This window comes from Ornithorhynchus anatinus, chromosome 2 (genome assembly GCF_004115215.2).
Source record: "Ornithorhynchus anatinus isolate Pmale09 chromosome 2, mOrnAna1.pri.v4, whole genome shotgun sequence".
Lineage (NCBI taxonomy): Eukaryota > Metazoa > Chordata > Mammalia > Monotremata > Ornithorhynchidae > Ornithorhynchus > Ornithorhynchus anatinus.
The window spans coordinates 170,394,451-170,413,411 of NC_041729.1; the positions used below are offsets into that span (position 1 = coordinate 170,394,451).

General features: G+C 52.0%; 1 protein-coding gene and 1 gene segment (V, D, J or C); one reads left to right on the top strand and one right to left on the bottom strand.

Moving 5' to 3' along the window:
- LOC100088455 (trypsin-like) overlaps window positions 1–18,961 on the top strand; it is a 50,540-nt gene that overhangs the window by 11,898 nt on the left and 19,681 nt on the right. The window lies entirely within an intron of this gene.
- Window positions 14,173–15,513, bottom strand: LOC114809201. The segment is given in 2 exon segments: window positions 14,173–14,807; window positions 15,414–15,513. Coding segments are annotated over 2 exon segments (390 nt in total).

The window sequence follows — 18,961 nt, forward strand, 5'->3', positions numbered from 1 at the left end:
CCATCCCCACAGCACTGTACTCGTCCGCTCAACTGTATATATTTTCGTTACCCTATTTATTTTGTTAATGAATTGTACATCGCCTTGATTCTATTTAGTTGCCATTGTTTTTACGAGATGTTCTTCCCCTTGACGCTGTTTAGTGCCATTGTTCTTGTCTGTCCGTCTCCCCCGATTAGACTGTAAGCCCGTCAAACGGCAGGGACTGTCTCTATCTGTTGCCGACTTGTTCATCCCAAGCGCTTAGTACAGTGCTCTGCACATAGTAAGCGCTCAATAAATACTATTGAATGAATGAATGAATAATCCCTAGCACATAGTAAGCGCTTAACACAAACCATAATTATAATTATTATCAAGGGCTTAGTACAGTACTCTGCACACAGTAAACATGCAATAAATATGATTGAATGAATGAATAGTAGGAGTCCAGCCCAGAGCTCCACACAATGTAGGAATCTAGGACACTGCCTTGCAAATTAAGGCACCCAGGACAGCACTTTGCATGCAGTAGAAGCCCAGGGCGGCACTTTTCATATAGTAGGTGCTCAGCACAGTCCTCTGCACATAGGAAGAGCTCAGAAGAAGATGATGATCGTTATTACTGTCACAGATGTTGGAACTCATAGAAAGCAAATTTATGTGTGTATATGCAGGACTCCACGATGAGGGCCCCGGAAAGAGGCCGAGAGCCTGAGAGGAAGACAAGTGTGCGTGTTTGTGTGTGGGAGGGAAGAGGGGGTGGAGAAGGGCATCTGCACTTGATGGTCACCTGCCTCCTCTCCAATCATCCGATTGCACCCCTCTCCACATGCGCCCCCCACACCGGAAATTTCCTAGGGGCTGTTGGAACAGGGGCGTCCCGCCTTCTTGGGCTGTTGTTGAGTTGGGGAGGCTGCAGCGCTCTGTCTTCACTGCTGGCACACAGGAAACCCGAGGAGTTTCCCAGCTCTGCGGCCCTGTTGTCCAGGGTGCAGTCTCCAGCCTTTGGACAGTGAGGTTGGAAGCGGTGCAGGACTGTCATGTTTTCTGTTTGAGACACTAAGTAAAACATGAGGTTTGGTCCTTACCCCTGATCCTGCCGGTACCCAGTACACCCCTGATCCTGCCGGTACCAGTACATGTAATGGTGGCTCTAGTTGTGCTCACAGCTCAGCGGTGACCAGGTGTCTGGGAGTCTGGGTGACTCCGGCATCCACGGGGCCTGCGGGCGAGGGAGAGAGAGGGCAGGAGGCAGAGGCCGGGGGCCAGGCGTTGCCAGGGAAAGGGCTGGAGCTGGGGCCCGGCCAGCCCAGCAGGGGGATTTCCCATTTGCGTCCAGGACTCACCTGCTCCCAGGACACAAATGGCCACCAACTACATTGGCCCAGGGCCCATGGCAGGGAAACAGAACTTAAGAAGTAAAGACTGTAGCCACTTAAGGGAGAAGAGTTAAGTGTGGACAAGTTCCGAAAGAAAGCTGTCAGTGTCATAGTGCCTCCTCCTGGTGGAGACGTGGTTAGATTTGCTGAGTTGAAGGGGGTGAGACATGGGTTGGGTGATGTGGGAAGAAGAGGGCCGGGGAAGACGTGAAAGAGCAGGTGGGTGGGAAGGTGAGAGAGAAGAGATGATTTGTAGCAGAGGAGTGGGAGAAATGGAGTGTAGAGGCTACTGGTGAGAGAGGAGAAACAGGAACCAAGAGAGAAAGAAGGATTGGCTCACTGCAGGTAGCCGAGCAGCTAGGGTGGATGATGGGTCTCCACGAGTGAAGAATCATCATAAGAACTGAGGAACATAAAATGAGAAGGAAAGAGGAGAAAGTTCCCATCCATGGGGGAGGATGCGAGGCTGGCAAGGACAGGGAGCTCGGCTGGTTGAGGATGCTTTTAAGGTAAGTGATTTGCCCAAGGTCACACAGCAGATGAGTTGGGGAGTCAGGATTAGAACCCAGGTCATCTGACTCCCAGGCCTGTATCCCTTTCACTCGGCCACACTTCTTCTCACTTTGCCCATTTTCTAGTGGCAGGGACCCTGGAGCCACTCAGAAGAGATTGGATGTCCAGAGATAATAATAATAATGGCATTTGTTAAGCACGTACTATATGTGCCAAGCACTGTTCTAAACTCTGGGGTAAATATAAGATAATCAGGTTGTCCCACGTGGAGCTCACAATCTTAATCCCCATTTTACAGATAAGGTAACTAAGATGCTGCCAGGGAAAGGGCTGGAGCTGGGCCCCGGCCAGCCCAGCCAGGGTATTTCCCATCTGTGCCCAGGACTCAACGCTCCCAGGACACAAAGGGCCACCAACCACATTGGCACGGGGCCCATGGAGAGGTCGGGGCTGGACTGAGGGCTCTCCCAACTCAGGGCTGTTTCCCCTGGAGTGAGGGGTGGGTTGGGGGCTCTGTGTTGTTCCAACCCTTCTGGGCGGGACCTGTCTCGTGGCTCAGTGGAAATAACCCGGGCTTGGGAGTCAGAGGTCATGGATTCAAATCCCGGCTCTGCCACTTGTCAGCTGTGTGACTGTGGGCAAGTCACTTAACTTCTCAGTGCCTCAGTTACCTCATCTGTAAAATGGGGATTAAGACTGTGAGCCTCACATGGGACAATCTGATTACCCTGAATCTACCCCAGCGCTTAGAACAGTGCTCTGCACATAGCACTTAACAAATACCAAAATTATTATTATTATATCACTGTCCCTGCCTGTTCTGACAGCCCAGGCCCTTCCTCAAAGAGAGGCAGGTGGCCACTCGGGGCCGGTCCGAGATTCTCATTTCCCAACTCCCTGACCCTGGGCCTTGCAGGAAGTGTTTCTGTGAGCCAGGGCCCAGGGGGAGTGGGGCAAACCAAGACCCACCCGGACTGTTCAGCATGCCCCCACCCTCCAATTCCTCAATCTGGTCATCTCTGACTGGTCTACATTGCCAGGGGCAAATGCTGGTTTTCTGATCCTCCAGGCAGAACTAAGAGCCTCACACTCCTTCCCCTACTCTGAGGGAGCTGGGTGAAGAGCTGAAATGAGAGGGAGGCCCAGGGCCACCTCAGTGATGGCTACTGCAGCCACCGGATCGGTACATCTCCTCTAGGAGAATCTCCAGCATCCAGTGTCTAGGGAATTGACTCAGAAATACTAAATTGGGAGGCCTATCCTGGAAATGGGAGATTTCAGCCTCCATCAGCGGAGCGTGAGGGCCAAGCTAAGCTCCCCCTCTGCTCCAGATGGAAAACAAAAGTCAGAAGTCTCAGGAAAGGAAAGTGGTTCTCGTGTGCTCCAAACCTCTACAGTTGGTGTCAGCGATGACCCCTCCATGACACAGCCATGTGCAGGAGAGGATTATAATAATGTTGGTATTTGTTAAGCGCTTAGTATGTGCAGAGCACTGTTCTAAGCACTTGGGAAGATACAGGGTAATCAGGTTGTCCCACGTGAGGCTCACAATTAATCCCCATTTTACAGATGAGGTAACTGAGGCACAGAGAAGTTAAGCCCACAGTCACACAGCTGACAGGTGGCAGAGCCGGGAGTCGAACCCATGACCTCTGACTCTGGAGACTGGTAATTGGGGATGAAGCCCACACCCAAGGCCACCTGAGGTAGTGTTGAGGACAAGCCATCAGAGTGTCCGGCCCAGGAGAACACTGTCCAGAGGGCTTGAGCATGAGAGTGAGGTTATTTCTTCAGGGTCATCAGGATCATCCAAAAAGAGCTGCAGTTAATAGGATATCTGCAGATTCGAAGAACCCCAACCAGAAAGCTGTACTGAAGAACTTAGGTTCAGGAACAAGAAAACTTTCCTCTTTGTTAATGGTATAACTGTAGTTATATGTTAAGCCTTGCTTAACTTCTCTGTGCCTCAGTTCCCTCAGCTGTAAAATGGGGATTAAGACTGTGAGCCCCACGTGGGACAACCTGATTCCCCTATGTCTACCCCAGCGCTTAGAACAGTGCTTGGCACATAGTAAGCGCTTAACAAATACCAACATTATTATTATTATTATTATTTGCCACGTACCAGTAATTCATTCATTCATATTTATCGAGCACTTACTATGTGCAGAGCACTGTACTAAGCACTGGGGAGAGTATAATATAACAAAAAACATACACATTCCCCACTCCCACCAAACTTATAGTCTAGAGGGGAGACAGACATAAAAATAAATAAATTACAGATATATGTGTAAGTGCTGTGGGGCTTGGAAGGGGGTTGATTAAGGGGATCAAGTTAGGGAGATGCAGAAGGGAGTGGGAGAAGAGGAAAACAGACTCAGACAGGGAAGGCCACTTTGAGGAGATGTGTCTTCAATAAGGCTTTGAAGGTGGAGAGAGTAATTGTCAGATTTGAGGAGGAAAGGAGTTCCAGGCCAGAAAGGGTGCAAGGGTGAGGGGTCGGCGGTGAGATAGATGAGATCGAGTCACAGTGAGAAAGTTCGTGTTAGAGGAACAAAGTTTGAAGGCTGAGTTGTAGTAGGAGAGTAGTGAGGTGAGGTAGGAGGAGGGCAAGGTGATGGCAATGTGACTGAGTGCTTTAAAGCCCATGGTGAGGAGTTTTTGTTTGACGTGGAAGTGGATGAGCAACCATTGGAATTTCTTGAGGAGTAGAGAAACATGTCCTGAAATCTTTTATAGAAAAATGATCCGGGCAGCAGAGTGAAGTATGGACTGGAGAGAACCTGGGAGGAGGAGGCTGGGAGGTCAGCAAGGAGGCTGATAGAGTAATCAGGGACAGAAAGTATAAGTGACTATATTAACAAGGTAGAAGTTTGGATGTAGAGGACAGGGAGGATATTAGCGATGTTGTGAAGGTGGAACCAATATCATTTAGTGATGGATTGAATACTTGGGTGGAGTGAGAGAGGAGTCAAGGATAATGCCTAGGCTTGTGAGACAGGAAGGATGGTGGTGCCATCTACAGTGATGGGAAAGTAATGGGGAGGGCAAGATTTGGGAGGGTAGATAGGACATCTGTTTTGGGCATGTTAAGCTTGAAGTGAAAACAGATTGCTAAGCACTGGGAATGCTGCAAGATAATGAGGTTGAACACAGTCTTTGCCCCACACAGGGCTATTAGTTTAAGAGGGAATGAAAAACAGGTATTCAATCCACATTTACAGATAAGGAAACTGAGGCACAGAGAAGTTAAGTGACTTAGTCCAAAATCACACAGTAGTCAAGTGACAGAGCTGGGATTAGAAGCCAGATTTCATCACTCCCAGACCTATAGTCTTAACACTAGGCCATGCTGCTTCTCAGCTTTATGGGAAGAGTTTACCATTTAGGGATTTATTGATAGTGGTTAGTTGACTAATAAATTCAGAGTCAGTTATGATTGATATTGTCCACATTCTGGGCAAGCAGAGACTGTGGGACTCATGTGGCTAGGGCACAATCGCGATTGCAATGCAGAGGTGGAAGGGAGGTTCTCTCCAGGCCCCAAGCAACATGAGGTTCTAATCCCAGCTTTGCTGCAGGTCTGCTGTGTGACTTTGGGCAAATCACTTGAATTCTCTGTGCCTCAGTTATCTCATCTGTAAATTTGGGATCAAGATTCTGAGTCCCATGTGGGACAAAGACTCTGTCCAACCTGATTAGTTTTTTATCTACCCCAGCACTCAATACAGTGACTGGCATATAGTAAGCCCTTAAAAATTCCACAAAAAAAGCCCTACCCTCTGTTAGAAGGATTGCTTAGCTGGATCCCAGAGACCTCTCGCAAAATCTGGGGCTCAAGTCTGAAAATCACAGATAGGTGCAGCTTTTTAAGGGCTGAGAGTCATGATGGCTCTTTACTGAGGAGGAGTGATGATAATAATCGTGGTACTTGCTGAGGGCGCTGGAAGCCGGGGGCACCACGTGGGGTTGAGTGTATAGGATCTCCCTGAATTTTTTTGAGTGGGGAATTAGCTGAAGTGACCCACAAATGGCCATGAACTTGGCTGCCGGCTGTAGTAACACTGTGGCCAAGACTGGACCCATCTGAGAAATAAAATAATAATAATAATATTGGTATTTGTTAAGTGCTTACTATGTGCAGAGCACTGTTCTAAGCGCTGGGGTAGATACAGGGTAATCAGGTTGTCCCACGTGCGGCTCACAGTTAATCCCCATTTTCCAGATGAGGTAACTGAGGCACAGAGAAGTTAAGTGACTTGCCACAGTCACACAGCTGACAAGTGGCAGAGCCAGGAGTCGAACTCATGACCTCTGACTCCGAAGCCCAGGCTCTTTCCACTGAGCCACGCTGCTTCCCGTGTGTCCAATCAGGACACAACAACCTTGACAACATTACCAACAATCTTGACAGTAATACCAACACCAATATTTTTATATCATTATATTGCATTCTCCAAATAACTTGGTATAGTGTACTTTGCATAGTAAGTGCTCCATAAATACGACTGACTGACTGAGTGACTGACTATTAACAACAACCTGGACAACAAAATGGCATTAAGAATGTGCTCTTTGTTTCTGAGACCCAGTGTCTCTCCTCATCTCTTACCCTTCTTGTTCCCTTCCCCACTGCCATGCTGCTCTGCACCTCCTCCTGTGGGCTGAGCCAGCTGTGGTTCAGGGAGGTAATGGGTCTCCCTTCAGCCGGGCTGGCCTGTTCCCACAACAGTGAAACTGAAGGGTCCTTGAGAAACTGATGCTGCTGTCTTCGAGGGCCACTGTCTAAATCACTCAATTAATCTATCAATCATATTTATTGAATGCTTAATGGGTGCAGACCACTGTACTAAGCACTAGGGAGAGTACAATGTAACAGAGTTGGTAGATACATTCCCTGCCCAAAACAAACTGACAATCTAGAGAGGAAGATAGATATTAATATAAATGAATAAATTATGGATACCTACATAAGCACAGTGAGGCTGAGGGAGGGGTGAATGAAAGGTGAAAATCTAAGTGCAAGGGTGATGCAGAAGGGAGTAGGAGTGGCTGGAAAAGAGGGCCTAGTTGGGGAATGCCTTCTGGAGAAGTGCCTTCAGTAAGGCTTTGAAGGTGGGGAGAGAGATTGTCTGAAGGATAAGAAGATGGAGGGTGTTCCAGGCCAGAGGCAGGATGTGGGTGAGGGGATGGTGGCAAGATAGATGAGATCAAAGTACAGTCAGTAGATTGGCATTAGAGGACCGAAGTGTGGTGGTTGGATTGTACTAGGAAATTGTGGCTCCCTCTCACTGCTTTGTCCCCAACCCTATTCCCACCCCCAGCCCTGACTGTTATTCAGGGTTTTGAGACACTCCCCTCTGACTCTCTGCTCTCCTTCACTTTCCCTTGCAGACTTTGGGGGACTGGATTGACCCCTGTCCTTCCCAAACCCTCTTGGGGGGCTGCAGGGCAGGGTATGTGGCAGGTGCTCATAGACCCAACTAGTTCCCCCCAAGAATCAGTTGCACCTCAGCCTCGAGGGCAGCTATAAAAAAAAATCTCTCATGAAGTGGAATGGGCTTTGGGATCCTTGGGAAGACTGTGTGTGTGTGGGGGGGGTGGGTGTATGTGCGGGAACTGCTCTCCGACAATCCTGTTTTTACTGGCTCCCCACCCTACTGCTTCCAGTGGGGTCACACTGAACCCTAGTGACTCCTAGGGGATGACCCTGGGCCTCTGCCTTTTTCCAGTTGTCCCAGCCCCAGGCCACATCCCAGAAGGTCCCTCTCCAGCAAAGCCAACTCTTTTCCTGTACACAAAAACGACCTTTCCATTCTCCCCAGTTCACTCTCTCCCTGCCTCCTTCTCCCCAGGGACTGCTGCAAGGAAAGACCCCTGGACCCAAACCTGTCAGGTCCTGCCTCTTGGCCCTCCCCCATTTCCGGTTCAGGATGTTGGGTCACTTGTCAGCGTGGTTGCTTGCATGTTGGACTTTCGCCTTTGCTCTGAGCAAAGCTGAAGCCTCTTGAGGACACTGGTCTTCCTTAGAGCAGGGGACGGGCAGGGCTGAGTGAGAAACTCCAGACATGGAGCCCAAGACTAGCTCATCCCACTCACCCAGACTGGCAGGGAGGACTAGGTGCAAAGTTAGGCTGGTCCTTGCTCCCCACAACTTTGCTCCCTCTCTCCCTCTCCTGAGCCCCTTTGCCCTGGAAACTCCCAGAGAGATCCCTGAGGCCACCTTGCCTCTCTGTGGGCCCCAACCTAGCACCCAGCACATGAAACAACCTCCCCCTCCAACACACACACACACACACACACTGGCATGCACCGCACATGCAATCTCACACACAGATCCAACACCTACACACTGGCACGTGCACACAATCTCACACATGCACACAATCTCATTCTCAGGTGTCAGGGCTATGGTTTCCCCTCCACCAGGGTCCCGCTAACCGGGGTGGGGTGGGGCTGGCAAGGTTCTTGTTCAGCTTCCTGTCCCCATCTGGCACCGTGTGTCACTGGTGGCGCAGAAGTAGAGGCCGCTGTCCTCTGGCCCCAGCTCTGTCACCTCTAGGGATGAAGACTTCACTTCTAGGCGTTGGATGGGGAACTTGGTGTCGTTAAACCCCATCTCGTAGGAGGCTGTGGAGTCCAGGTTTGCCGAGGCCATGAGCACCAGACCCTGTCCCGCCAGTTGCCGGTACCAGTACAGGAAAGAGTGGTCACTGTCGTTCTGGTAACACTGGATCTTCACCGTGGTTCCTCTCTTCCAGATACCTCTGCTCGGCCACTGAGAGATCAGAACCCCAAGCCCAGAGCCTCCAGGGCAGAAAGCAGTGGGGAGAGAGCGAGAAAGAGAGACAGCAGGAGTGGGCAGGGAGAAATAGAGATAGGGAGAGAGGTGTGCGGTGAATGAAGGTAAGGATTCACAGAGAGGCAGGAAGGAAGACAGAGTTGGAAAGGTGATAATGGTTTATGTTTTTTGGAAAATGCATGGGAAAATAGAGCGGGGTGGGGAATGGGACACAGAAACAGGGAGAGTGGAAAGAGGAGAGAAGATGAGAGGTGAGGGGAGGTAATGGAAAGTGGAGGGGGGTGAGGTGACAGGCTCTGGCTGAAACGGGAGTGCTTTTTTAGACTTAATGTCTAGTCCCTGGAGCCTTGAGTCCTGTTGGCCACCACTTCCACCGGGGCTTAGCCTCCACCAGTTGCAGCCTAGCCCAACCTCCACTCCACCACAGCCTGCCAGCCCTCTCCTTCTGGCCCCTCCTCCTGCTTGATCCCCTTGAGTGTGGCCAGAAGATGGGCACAGACCTCTGCCCCCCGACCCCTGAACCCTCTGAGCTGCCCGTGTGGCCCCCGCTCTGCCCTCTCCCCTGGCCCTCGACTCCTACTGGGCCCCAGCAGCAGTGGCAGCAGCAGCCGCAGCTGCAGGAATCGCCGCATCCTCCTGCTCCCGTTTCCTCTGCCTGTTGTTCCCTCTCCCGGGCCTGGGCCGGCTCCTAGCAGCATCTGGGGGTGAGCAGGTACCCTCTCCCTGCAGTGTCTGCCCCAGACTCCTCCCCTTCCACTCCTCCTCTCGTCTACCCCACTTCCTCTCTCTCTTTCTCCCCCTCCTCTCCCTGATCCTGAATCAGGCCATAACAGCACTCCTTATATGATAGGTGCCCAGCACAGTACTCTGCACAAGGTAGACATTCAGTAGATGCTGATGTTGTTTGTTACGGTCACAGATTCATGCCAGACTCCAAGTTTGGACCGTTGGAAAGAGGCAGAAAGCCTGAGAGGTAGATAAGGATGTGTGTGTGTGTGTGTGTGTGTGTGTGTGTGTGATCACGTTTGTTCTTTAAAACAAGTGTGCATTTGCACTGGATAGTGACGCTTGTCCTCTCCCACCACCCATCTGCACCTGCTTTCCGCCCCCACCTCCCAGGGACCATTGGGGTAGGGGCGTCCCCTCCATCTGTGGGCTGGTGTTGGGGTGGAGAGCGTTTGTGTGCGGAGAGACAGGGCGGCTGCAGAGCTGTGTCTGCATTGCTGGCACACCGAGGATGTTCTTGTTGCCCAGCTCTGCGGTGCTGATGTTCAGGATGCAGTTCCCGGCCCTCAGAGAGGGCGGTTGGAACCGGTGCGGGACTGTCATATTGTCCAAAAGCTCCCGATTTTCAAACTAAAACATGAAGCTTGGTCCCTGCCCTGGCTCCTGCCGGTACCAGTACATGGAGTTGTGGCTCTGGTCATGCTCACAGCTCACAGTCAAGTTCTGTCCCTGTCTGGAGGTCTGGGTGACTCCGGCATCCGCGGGGCCCGCGGGGGAAGGAGAGAAAAGGCAGGAGACAGAGGACTGGGGCCAGACCCTGCCAGGGAAAGGGCTGGAGCTGGGGCCTGGACAGCCCAGCCGGGAAATTTCCCGTCTGCGCCCAGGATTCACCTGCTCCCAGGACACAAACGACCACCAACCACACTGGCCTGGGGCCCATGTCAGGGAAAGATAACTAAGGGGATGAAGAATGTAGCCACTTAAGGGAGAAGAGTTAAGTCTGGAAAAGTTCAGAAATTAAACTATCTGGCTCAGAGTGCCCCCTCCTGGTGAAGACGTGGGTGGACCTGCTGAGTTGAAGGGGATGAAGCATTCAGTGAACGATGTGGGGAGGGCAGGATCAGGGGGAGAAGTGAAAGAGCAAGCGGATGGGGAGGTGTCAGTGCAGGAACTGCTCTCGGAACCTCGTGTCCTTACTGGCTCCCCACCCCCACCCCACTGCTTCCAGTGGGGTCAAACTGCCCCCCCCCCCCCCCCCAGTGGCGGCTAGGGGACGACCCTGGACCTCTGCTTTTTTCCAGTTGTCCCAACCCCAGGCCACATCCCAGCACGTCCCTCTCCAGCATAACCACCCCTTTTCCTGGACACGAAAACGACCTTTCCATTCTCCCCAGATCGCTCTCTCCCTGCCTTCTTCTCCCCAAGGACTGCTGCAGGGACCCAAACCTGTTAGGTCCTGCCTCTTGGCCCTCCCCCATTTCCGGATCAGGATGTTGGTTCACTTGTCAGTGTGGCTGCTTGCAGGTTGGACTGTCGCCTTTGCTCTGAGCAAAGCTGAAGCCTCTTGAGGACACTGGTCCTCCTTAGAGCAGGGGACGGGCAGGGCTGAGTGAGAAGCCCCAGATATGGAGCCCAGGACCAGCTAATCCCACTCACCCAGACCGGCAGGGAGGAATGGGTGCAAAGTTAGACTGGTCCTTGCTCCCAACAACTTTGCTCCCTCTCTCCCTCTCCTGAGCCCCTCTTGGCCCTGGAAAGTCCCAGAGAGATCCCTGAGGCCACCTTGCCTCTCTGTGGGGGAGAAGCCTCACCATTCCCAACCTAGCACCCAGTGTACGAACACACACATAAATGCACACAAACACAAACCTGAAACAACCTCCCCCTCCAACATGTACAGACATACACACACACACTGGCATGCACCACACATGCAATCTCACCCACCCAACCAACACCTACCCACTGGCATGCACACTCAATCTCACACGTGCACACAATCTCATTCTCAGGTGTCAGGGCTATGGTTTCCCCTCCACCAGGGTCCCGCTAACCAGGGTGGGGTGGGGCCGGCAAGGTTCTTGTTCAGCTTTCTGTCCCCCATCTGGCACCGTGTGTCACTGGTGGCGCAGAAGTAGACACCGCTGTCCCCTGGCTCCAGTTTTGTCACCTCTAGGGATGAAGACTTCACTTCTAGGCGTTGGATGGGGAACTTGGTGTCGTTAAACCCCTTCTCGTAGGAGGTTGTGGAGTCCAGGTTTGCCGAGGCCATCAGCGCCAGACCCTGTCCCGCCAGTTGCCGGTACCAGTACAGGAAAGAGTGGTCACTGTCGTTCTGGTAACACTGGATCTTCACCGTGGTTCCTCTCTTTCAGATACCTCTGCTCGGCCACTGAGAGATCAGAACCCCAAGCCCAGAGCCTCCAGGGCAGAAAGCAGTGGGGAGAGAGGGAGAAAGAGAGCCAGGGAGATACAGAGATAGGGAGAAAGGTGTGCGGTGAATGAAGGTAAGCATTCACAGAGAGGCATGGAGGAAGACAGAGTTGGAGAGAGTGATAATGGTTTATGTTTTTTGGAAAATGCATGGGAAAATACAGGCGAGGTGGGGAGAGGGACAGAGAGACAGGGAGAGAGGGAAGAGGAGAGAGGATGATGGGAGCCCAAGGAGAGGTGGGCAGAGACCAGGGAGAGAGGAAAGAGGAGAGAAGATGAGAGGTGAGGGGAGGTAATGGAAGGTGGAGGGGGGTGAGGTGACAGAGGCTCTGGCTGAAACGGAAGGGAGTGCTTTTTTGGACTCAATGGTCCAGTCCCTGGAGCTTCGAGTCCTGTCAGCCTCTACTTCCACCGGACTTCAGCCTCGACCAGGTGTAGCCTAGCCTAGCCTCCACTCCACCACAGCCTCCAACCTCCTGCCAGCTCTCTCCCTCCAGCCCCTTCCCCTGCTGGATCCCTTGCGAGTGGCCAGATGATGGGCACGGACCTCTGCCCCCCCCCCCCTGAGCTGCCCATGTGGCCCCCGCTCTGCCCCCTCCCTCGGCCTTCGACTCCTACTGGGCCCCAGCAGCAGTGGCAGCAGCAGCCGCAGCTGCAGGAATCGCTGCATCCTCCTGCTCCCGTTTCCTCTGCCTGTTGTTCCCTCTCCCGGGCCTGGGCCGGCTCCTAGCAGCATCTGGGGGTGAGCAGGTACCCTCTCCCTGCAGTGTCTGCCCCAGACTCCTCCCCTTCCACTCCTCATCTCGTCTACCCCACTTCCTCCCTCTCTTTCTCCCCCTCCTCTCCCTGATCCTAAATCTTCCCCTGGAGATTTCATATCTCTTAATTACACTTTTCCAAGCACTCAGGATGGTGTTCTAGCAAGCTTAGGCACCTAGGGCAGTGCTTGCACATAGTAGGTGCCCAACCCAGACCTCTGCACAGAGTAGATACCCAGCACTGAGCTCCACACACTTCAGGAGTCCAGGACACTGCTCTGTAAACAGAAGATGCCTAGAGCAGTTTTGTGCATGCAGTAGGAGCACAGGATAGTTTCTGCAAACAGTAGAAGCCCAGAAAAGCACTCCTGCACAGGGTAGTTATTCAGTTGATGCTGATGATGTTTGTCACTCACAGATTCATGCCTGAGTGTGCCAGACTCCAGGTTTGCACTGCTGGAAAGAGGCAGAGAGCATGAGAGGTAGACAAGGGGGTGTGCGATCATGTTAGTTCTTTAAAATGAGTGTGCATTTGCACTGGATAGTGGCTCTTGTTCTCTCCCACCACCCATCTGCACTTGCTTTCCGCCCCCACCTCCCAGGGGCCGTTGGGGTAGGGACGTTCCCTTCATCTGTGGGCTGGTGTTGGGGTGGGGAGGGTTTGTGTGCAGAGAGACGGGGCGGCTGCAGCGCTGCGTCTGCATTGCTGGCACACCGAGGATGTTCTTGTTGACCAGCTCTGCGGTGCCGATGTTCAGGATGCAGTTCTCTGCCCTCGGACAGAGCGGTTGGAAGCCGTGTGAGATGGTCAGGTTGTCCAAAAGCTCCCAATTTCCACACTAAAACATGAAGTTTGGTCCCTGCCCTGGCTCCTGCCGGTACCAGTACATGGAGTTGTGGCTCTGGTCAGGCTCACGGCTCAGAGTCATGTCCTGTCCCCGGACGGTGACCAGGTGTCTGGGGGTCTGGGTGACTCCGGGATCCGCGAGGTTCTCGGGGGAAAGAGAGAGAAGGCAGGAGGCAGAGGACTGGGGCCAGACCCTGCCAGGGAAAGGGCTGGAGCTGGGGCCTGGACAGCCCAGGCGGGGAATTTCCCGTCTGCGCCCAGGACTCACCTGCTCCCAGGACACAAACGGCCACCGACCACACTTGCCCGGGGTCCATGATGGGAAAGAGAACTAAGGGTATAAAAAATGTAACCACTTAAGGGTGAAGAGTTAAGTATGGAAAAGTTCAGAAATTAAGCTATGTGGCTAAGAGTGCCCCCTCCTGGTGAAGACGTGGATGGACCTGCTGAGTTGAAGGGAATGAAGCATGCGGTGTATGATAATAATAATAATGTTGGTATTTGTTAAGCGCTTACTATGTGCAGAGCACTGTTCTAAGCGCTGGGGTAGATACAGGGTCATCAGGTTATCCCACGTGAGGCTCACAGTCTTAATCCCCATTTTCCAGATGAGGGAACTGAAGCACAGAGAAGTGAAGTGACTTGCCTACAGTCACACGGCTGACAAGTGGCAGATCTGGGATTCGAACCCATGACCTCTGACTCTCCAGCCCGAGCTCTTTCCACTGAGCCACGTTGCTTCTCCGCTGATACTCTCAAGCCCCATCCCACCACCCAGCACATGCACACATACATAAATACACATACAAAACTCAACAACCAACTCCTCTGCCACACAAACACACACCCACTGCCACACACCACACGGGCAATCTCACACACACACCCAACATCTACACCCTGGCACACAGATACACATAATCTCACACATACACACAAACCACACTCCCAGGTGTCAGGGTTGTAGTTTGTCCCCCCACCCCCCCAGGCTTCTGCTACCTGGGGTGGGGTCAGTGAGGTTATTGCTCAGCTTTCTGGTCCCCATCCAGCACTGTGTGTCACTAGTGGCACAGAAGTAGAGGCCGCTGTCACCCCGGTCCCCAGATCCTTCACCTCTAGGGATGAAGACTTCCGTTTTAGGCGTTGGATGGGGAACTTGGTGTTGTTGAACTCCTTCTCATAGGAGGCTGCAGAGCCCTCATTGGCCAAGGCCATGAGAACCAGACCCTGCCCCGCCAGCTGCTGATACCAGTACAGGTAAATGTGGTCACTGTCGTTCTGGTAACACTGGATTTTCCCCGTTGTTCCGGTCTTCCAGATACCTCTGCTTGGCCACTGAGAGATCAGAACCCCAAGCCCAGAGCCTCCAGGGCAGAGGGCAGTGGGGGAGGGAGAGAGAGAGAGAGGCAGGGAGATATAGAGATTGGGAGAGAGGGGTGCCGTGAAGGCAGGTCAGGATTCACAGAGAGGGCAGGGAGGGACACAGTTGGAGAGTGTGGTAATAGTTTATGTTTATCGGAAAACACATTGGAAAATACAGGGGAGGTGGGGAGAGTGACAGAGAGACAGGAAGAGAGGAAAGATAGAGGATGAGAGGTGGGTAGAGTGGCATAGAGACAGAGAGAGGGAAGAGGAGAGAATTGAGAAGTGAGGTGAGGGGAGGTGAGCGAAGGTGGGGAGAGGGAGAGGTGGCAGAGGCCCTGGCTGAATCGGGAGGGAGTGTGGTTTTAGACCCGATGGCCAGTCCCATGGCCTCGGGTCCGATCAGCTTCCACCTCCACCGGACCTAATCTTCTGCCAGGTACAGCCTAGGCCTCCTGCCAGCCCTTTCCCTCTGGCCCCTTTTCCTGCTGGGTCCCCTTGAGTGTGTCCAGCCGATGGGCACGGACCCCTGCCCCCGACCCCTGAGCCCTCTGAGCTGCCCATGGTGGTCCCCGTCCCACACACCTCCCCCTGCCCCAAACTCCTACTGGGTCCCAACAGCAATGACAGCAGCAGCCGCAGCTGTAGGAATCGCCGCATCCTCCCGCTGCCGTTTCCTCTGCTTGTTGTGCCCTCTTCGGGCCTCGGCCGGCTCCCAGCAGCATCTGGGGAAGAGTAGGTACCCCTTCTCCCCGCTGACTGCCCTAGACTCCTCCCCTTCCGCTCCTCACCCCATCTTCCCTTCCGCTCCTCACCCCATCTCTTCCACCTCCTCCCTCTTGCTCCCCCTCCCTCCTTGATCCCCCATTTGCCCATGAAGAGATCATATCTCTTACTAATTGTACTCTCTCAAGCAGCCAGGATAGTGCTCTACAAACCAACAGGCCCCTAGGTCAGTGCAAGCATAGTAGATGCCCAACACAGAGCTCCACTCACTGTAGGAGCCCAGGACACTACTTTGCAAGCAGCAGATGCCATAACAGTGCTCTGCATGCAGTAGGAGCCCATGACAGGTGCCCCAGGACGATCCTCTGCACACAGCCCTCTGTAAAAAGCCCAGAATAGCACTATTCATATAATAGGTGGCCCCGCACAGCACTCTGCACAGGGTACATACTCAGTAGGTGATTGATGATGATGTTTATCATGGTCATAGAGGTGGGATCCTAATAGAAAGAATATTCATATGTGAGTGTGAGGGACTCCAGGATGGGGCTGCCAGAAGTAGGCCGGAGAGCCCAAGAGGTATACAGCAGGTGTGTGTGTGTGTGTGTGTGTGTGAATGTGTGGGATAGCACTTATTTGTTCTTTAGAACGGGTGTGCATCGGCACTGGATGGTGACCTGCCTTCTAATAATTCTGCTATTTGTTACGTGCTTACTATGTGCTGAGGCACTTAGCACTCCGTCCTCTCCTGGTTTCCTCTTATCTCTCTGGCCATTCATTCTCAGTCTCCTTTGTGGGCCCCTCCTCCCCTCCCATCCCCTAACTGTACTGTTTATTGCTGAATTGTACTTCCCAAGTGCTTTGTACAGTGCTCTGTACATAGGAAGTGCTCAATAAATACGATTGAATGAATGAATGAATGAGCACTGTTCTTAACTGCTGGGGTTGATACAAGGTAATCAGGTTGTCCCACGGGGGACTCTCACAGAATCTCTGGCCATATGACCCAGTTTGGGGGGGTGGGCGGAGGGGGGGGGTGGGGTGGATGGTGGATGGAGCTTTCATTCACAGTGCGTTACTGCCCCCTGCAGGCCGGGAACGTGGGGAGGTCTGATTTATTCATTCAGTCGTATTTATTGAGCACTTACCGTGCGCAGAGCACTGTTCTACGCGCTTGGAAAAGTACAATAGAGCAATAAAGAGGGTCAGTCCCTGCCCACAAGAGCTCACAGTCTGGTGCGGGGGATGGGGGAGACAGACATCAAAAGAAGTTATTAGGCATCACTATAAATAAATAAAATTACATGGAGACAGAGCACTGAGGGGGCAGGCAGGGAAAGCCCGGGGGCTGAAGACTTGGCTGGAACAGAGATAATAATAATAATAATGTTGGTATTTGTTAAGTGCTTACTATGTGCAGAGCACTGTTCTAACGCACTGGGGTAGATACAAGGTATCAGGTTGTCCCACGTCAGGCTCACAGTTAATCCCCATTTTACAGATGAGGTCACTGAGGCCCAGAGAAGTGAAGTGACTTGCCCACAGTCACACAGCTGACAAGTGGCAGAGTCAGGATTCGAACCAATGACCTCTGACTCCCAAGCCCGGGCTCTTTCCACTGAGCCACGTTGCTTCTCCACTGATACTCTTTTCCCTCTTTTCCCCCCATTTCCCTCTGCTCCTCCCCATCTCCCTTCCCATTCCCTCAGCACTGTACCTCATCCGCTCAACTGTATAATATTTTTCATTACCCTATTTATTTTGTTAATGAAATGTACCTCGCCTTGATTCTATTTATTTGCTATTGTTTTAATGAGATGTTCATCCCTTGATTCTATTTATTGCTATTGTTCTTTTCTATCTGTCTCCCCCGATTAGACTGTAAGCCCCGTCAAAGGGCAGGGACTGTCTCTATCTGTTACCCAGATTTGTACATTCCAAGCGCTTAGTACAGTGCTCTGCACATAGTAAAGCGCTCAATACAATACTATTGAATGAATGAATGATACTGGAGGTGGGGCTTCCTCCTGGCATCCACTGGCACACATGGAGAGTGGCTTGTGTGAATAGTTCATTGTGGGACAGATGTGGGAGGGCACAGGTGGATAAGGATACTTCACTACACTGCTCAGATCATCTTTTTACAGAAACATTCAGGACATGTCACGCTCCTCCTCAAAATCTCCAGTGTTTGCCTATCCACCGCTCCATATCAAAAACAAAAAACTCCTCACCATTGGTTTTAAAGCACACCATCACCTCTGCCCCCTCCTACTTCACTTCGCTTCTCTCCTTCTAAAGTCCATTCCACATACTTTGCTCCTCTAGTGCTAACCTTCTCACTGTGCCTTCATAATAATGAATAACAATGATGCTGGTATTTGTTAAGCGCTTACTATGTGCAAACACTGTTCTAAGCGCTGGGGGTATACAAGCTGATCAGGATGTCCTACGTGGGGGCTAACAGTTTTAATCCCCATTTTACAGAGATAGGTTAATTGAGGCACAGAGAAGTTAAGTGACTTGCCCAAAGTCACACAGCTGGCAAGCAGGCGGAGCCAGGATTAGAACCCGTGACCTTCTGACTCCCAGCCAGGGCTATTTCCACTGAGCCACTCTACTTTTCATATCACCTGTTTCGCCACCTGATCTTGGTGCCCAGGTTCCTCTGGCCTGGAATTCTCTACCGTCGGCAAATCCTCCAGACAATTACTCTCTTCAGCTTCAAAGGCTTATTGAAGTCCAATCTCTTCCAAGAGACACTCCCAGACTAAGCCCACTTTTCCTCATCTCCCACTCCCTTCTGCATCACCCTGTCTTGCTCCCTTTGCTCTCCCCCCTGCCACAACCACTTATGTATATATCATCTGTAATTTTATTTATTTGTATTGATATCTGTTTATTTGTATCACTGTCAGTCTCCCCCACCTCTAATAATGATAGAGAAGCAGCGTGGCTTAGTGGAAAGAGCCCTGGCTTGGGAGTCAGAGGTCATGGGTCCTAATCCCGCTCTGTCACGTGTCTACGGTGTGACCTTGGGCAAGTCACTTAACTTCTCCGTGCCTCAGTGACCTCATCTGTAAAAATGGGGATTAAAAAAATGTGAGCCCCACGTGGGACAATCTGATTACCCTGTATCTACCCCAGTACTTAGAACAGTGCTCGGCACATAGTAAGCGTTTAACAAATACCAACATTATAATAGATAACTCTTTCCACTAAGCCACGCTGCTTCAATCCACCTCTAGACTGTGAGCTCATTGTGGCAGAGACTGTCACTGTTTATTGTTGTATTGTACTTTCCCAGGCACTTAGTACAGTGTTCTATACACAGTAAGCCACTCTTTGAATGAGTAAGGAGTCACACCCAGTTGGCATGGAAAGTCAGAGAAGCCACAGTCCCCAAGGGAACCACAACAGGGACATTTTG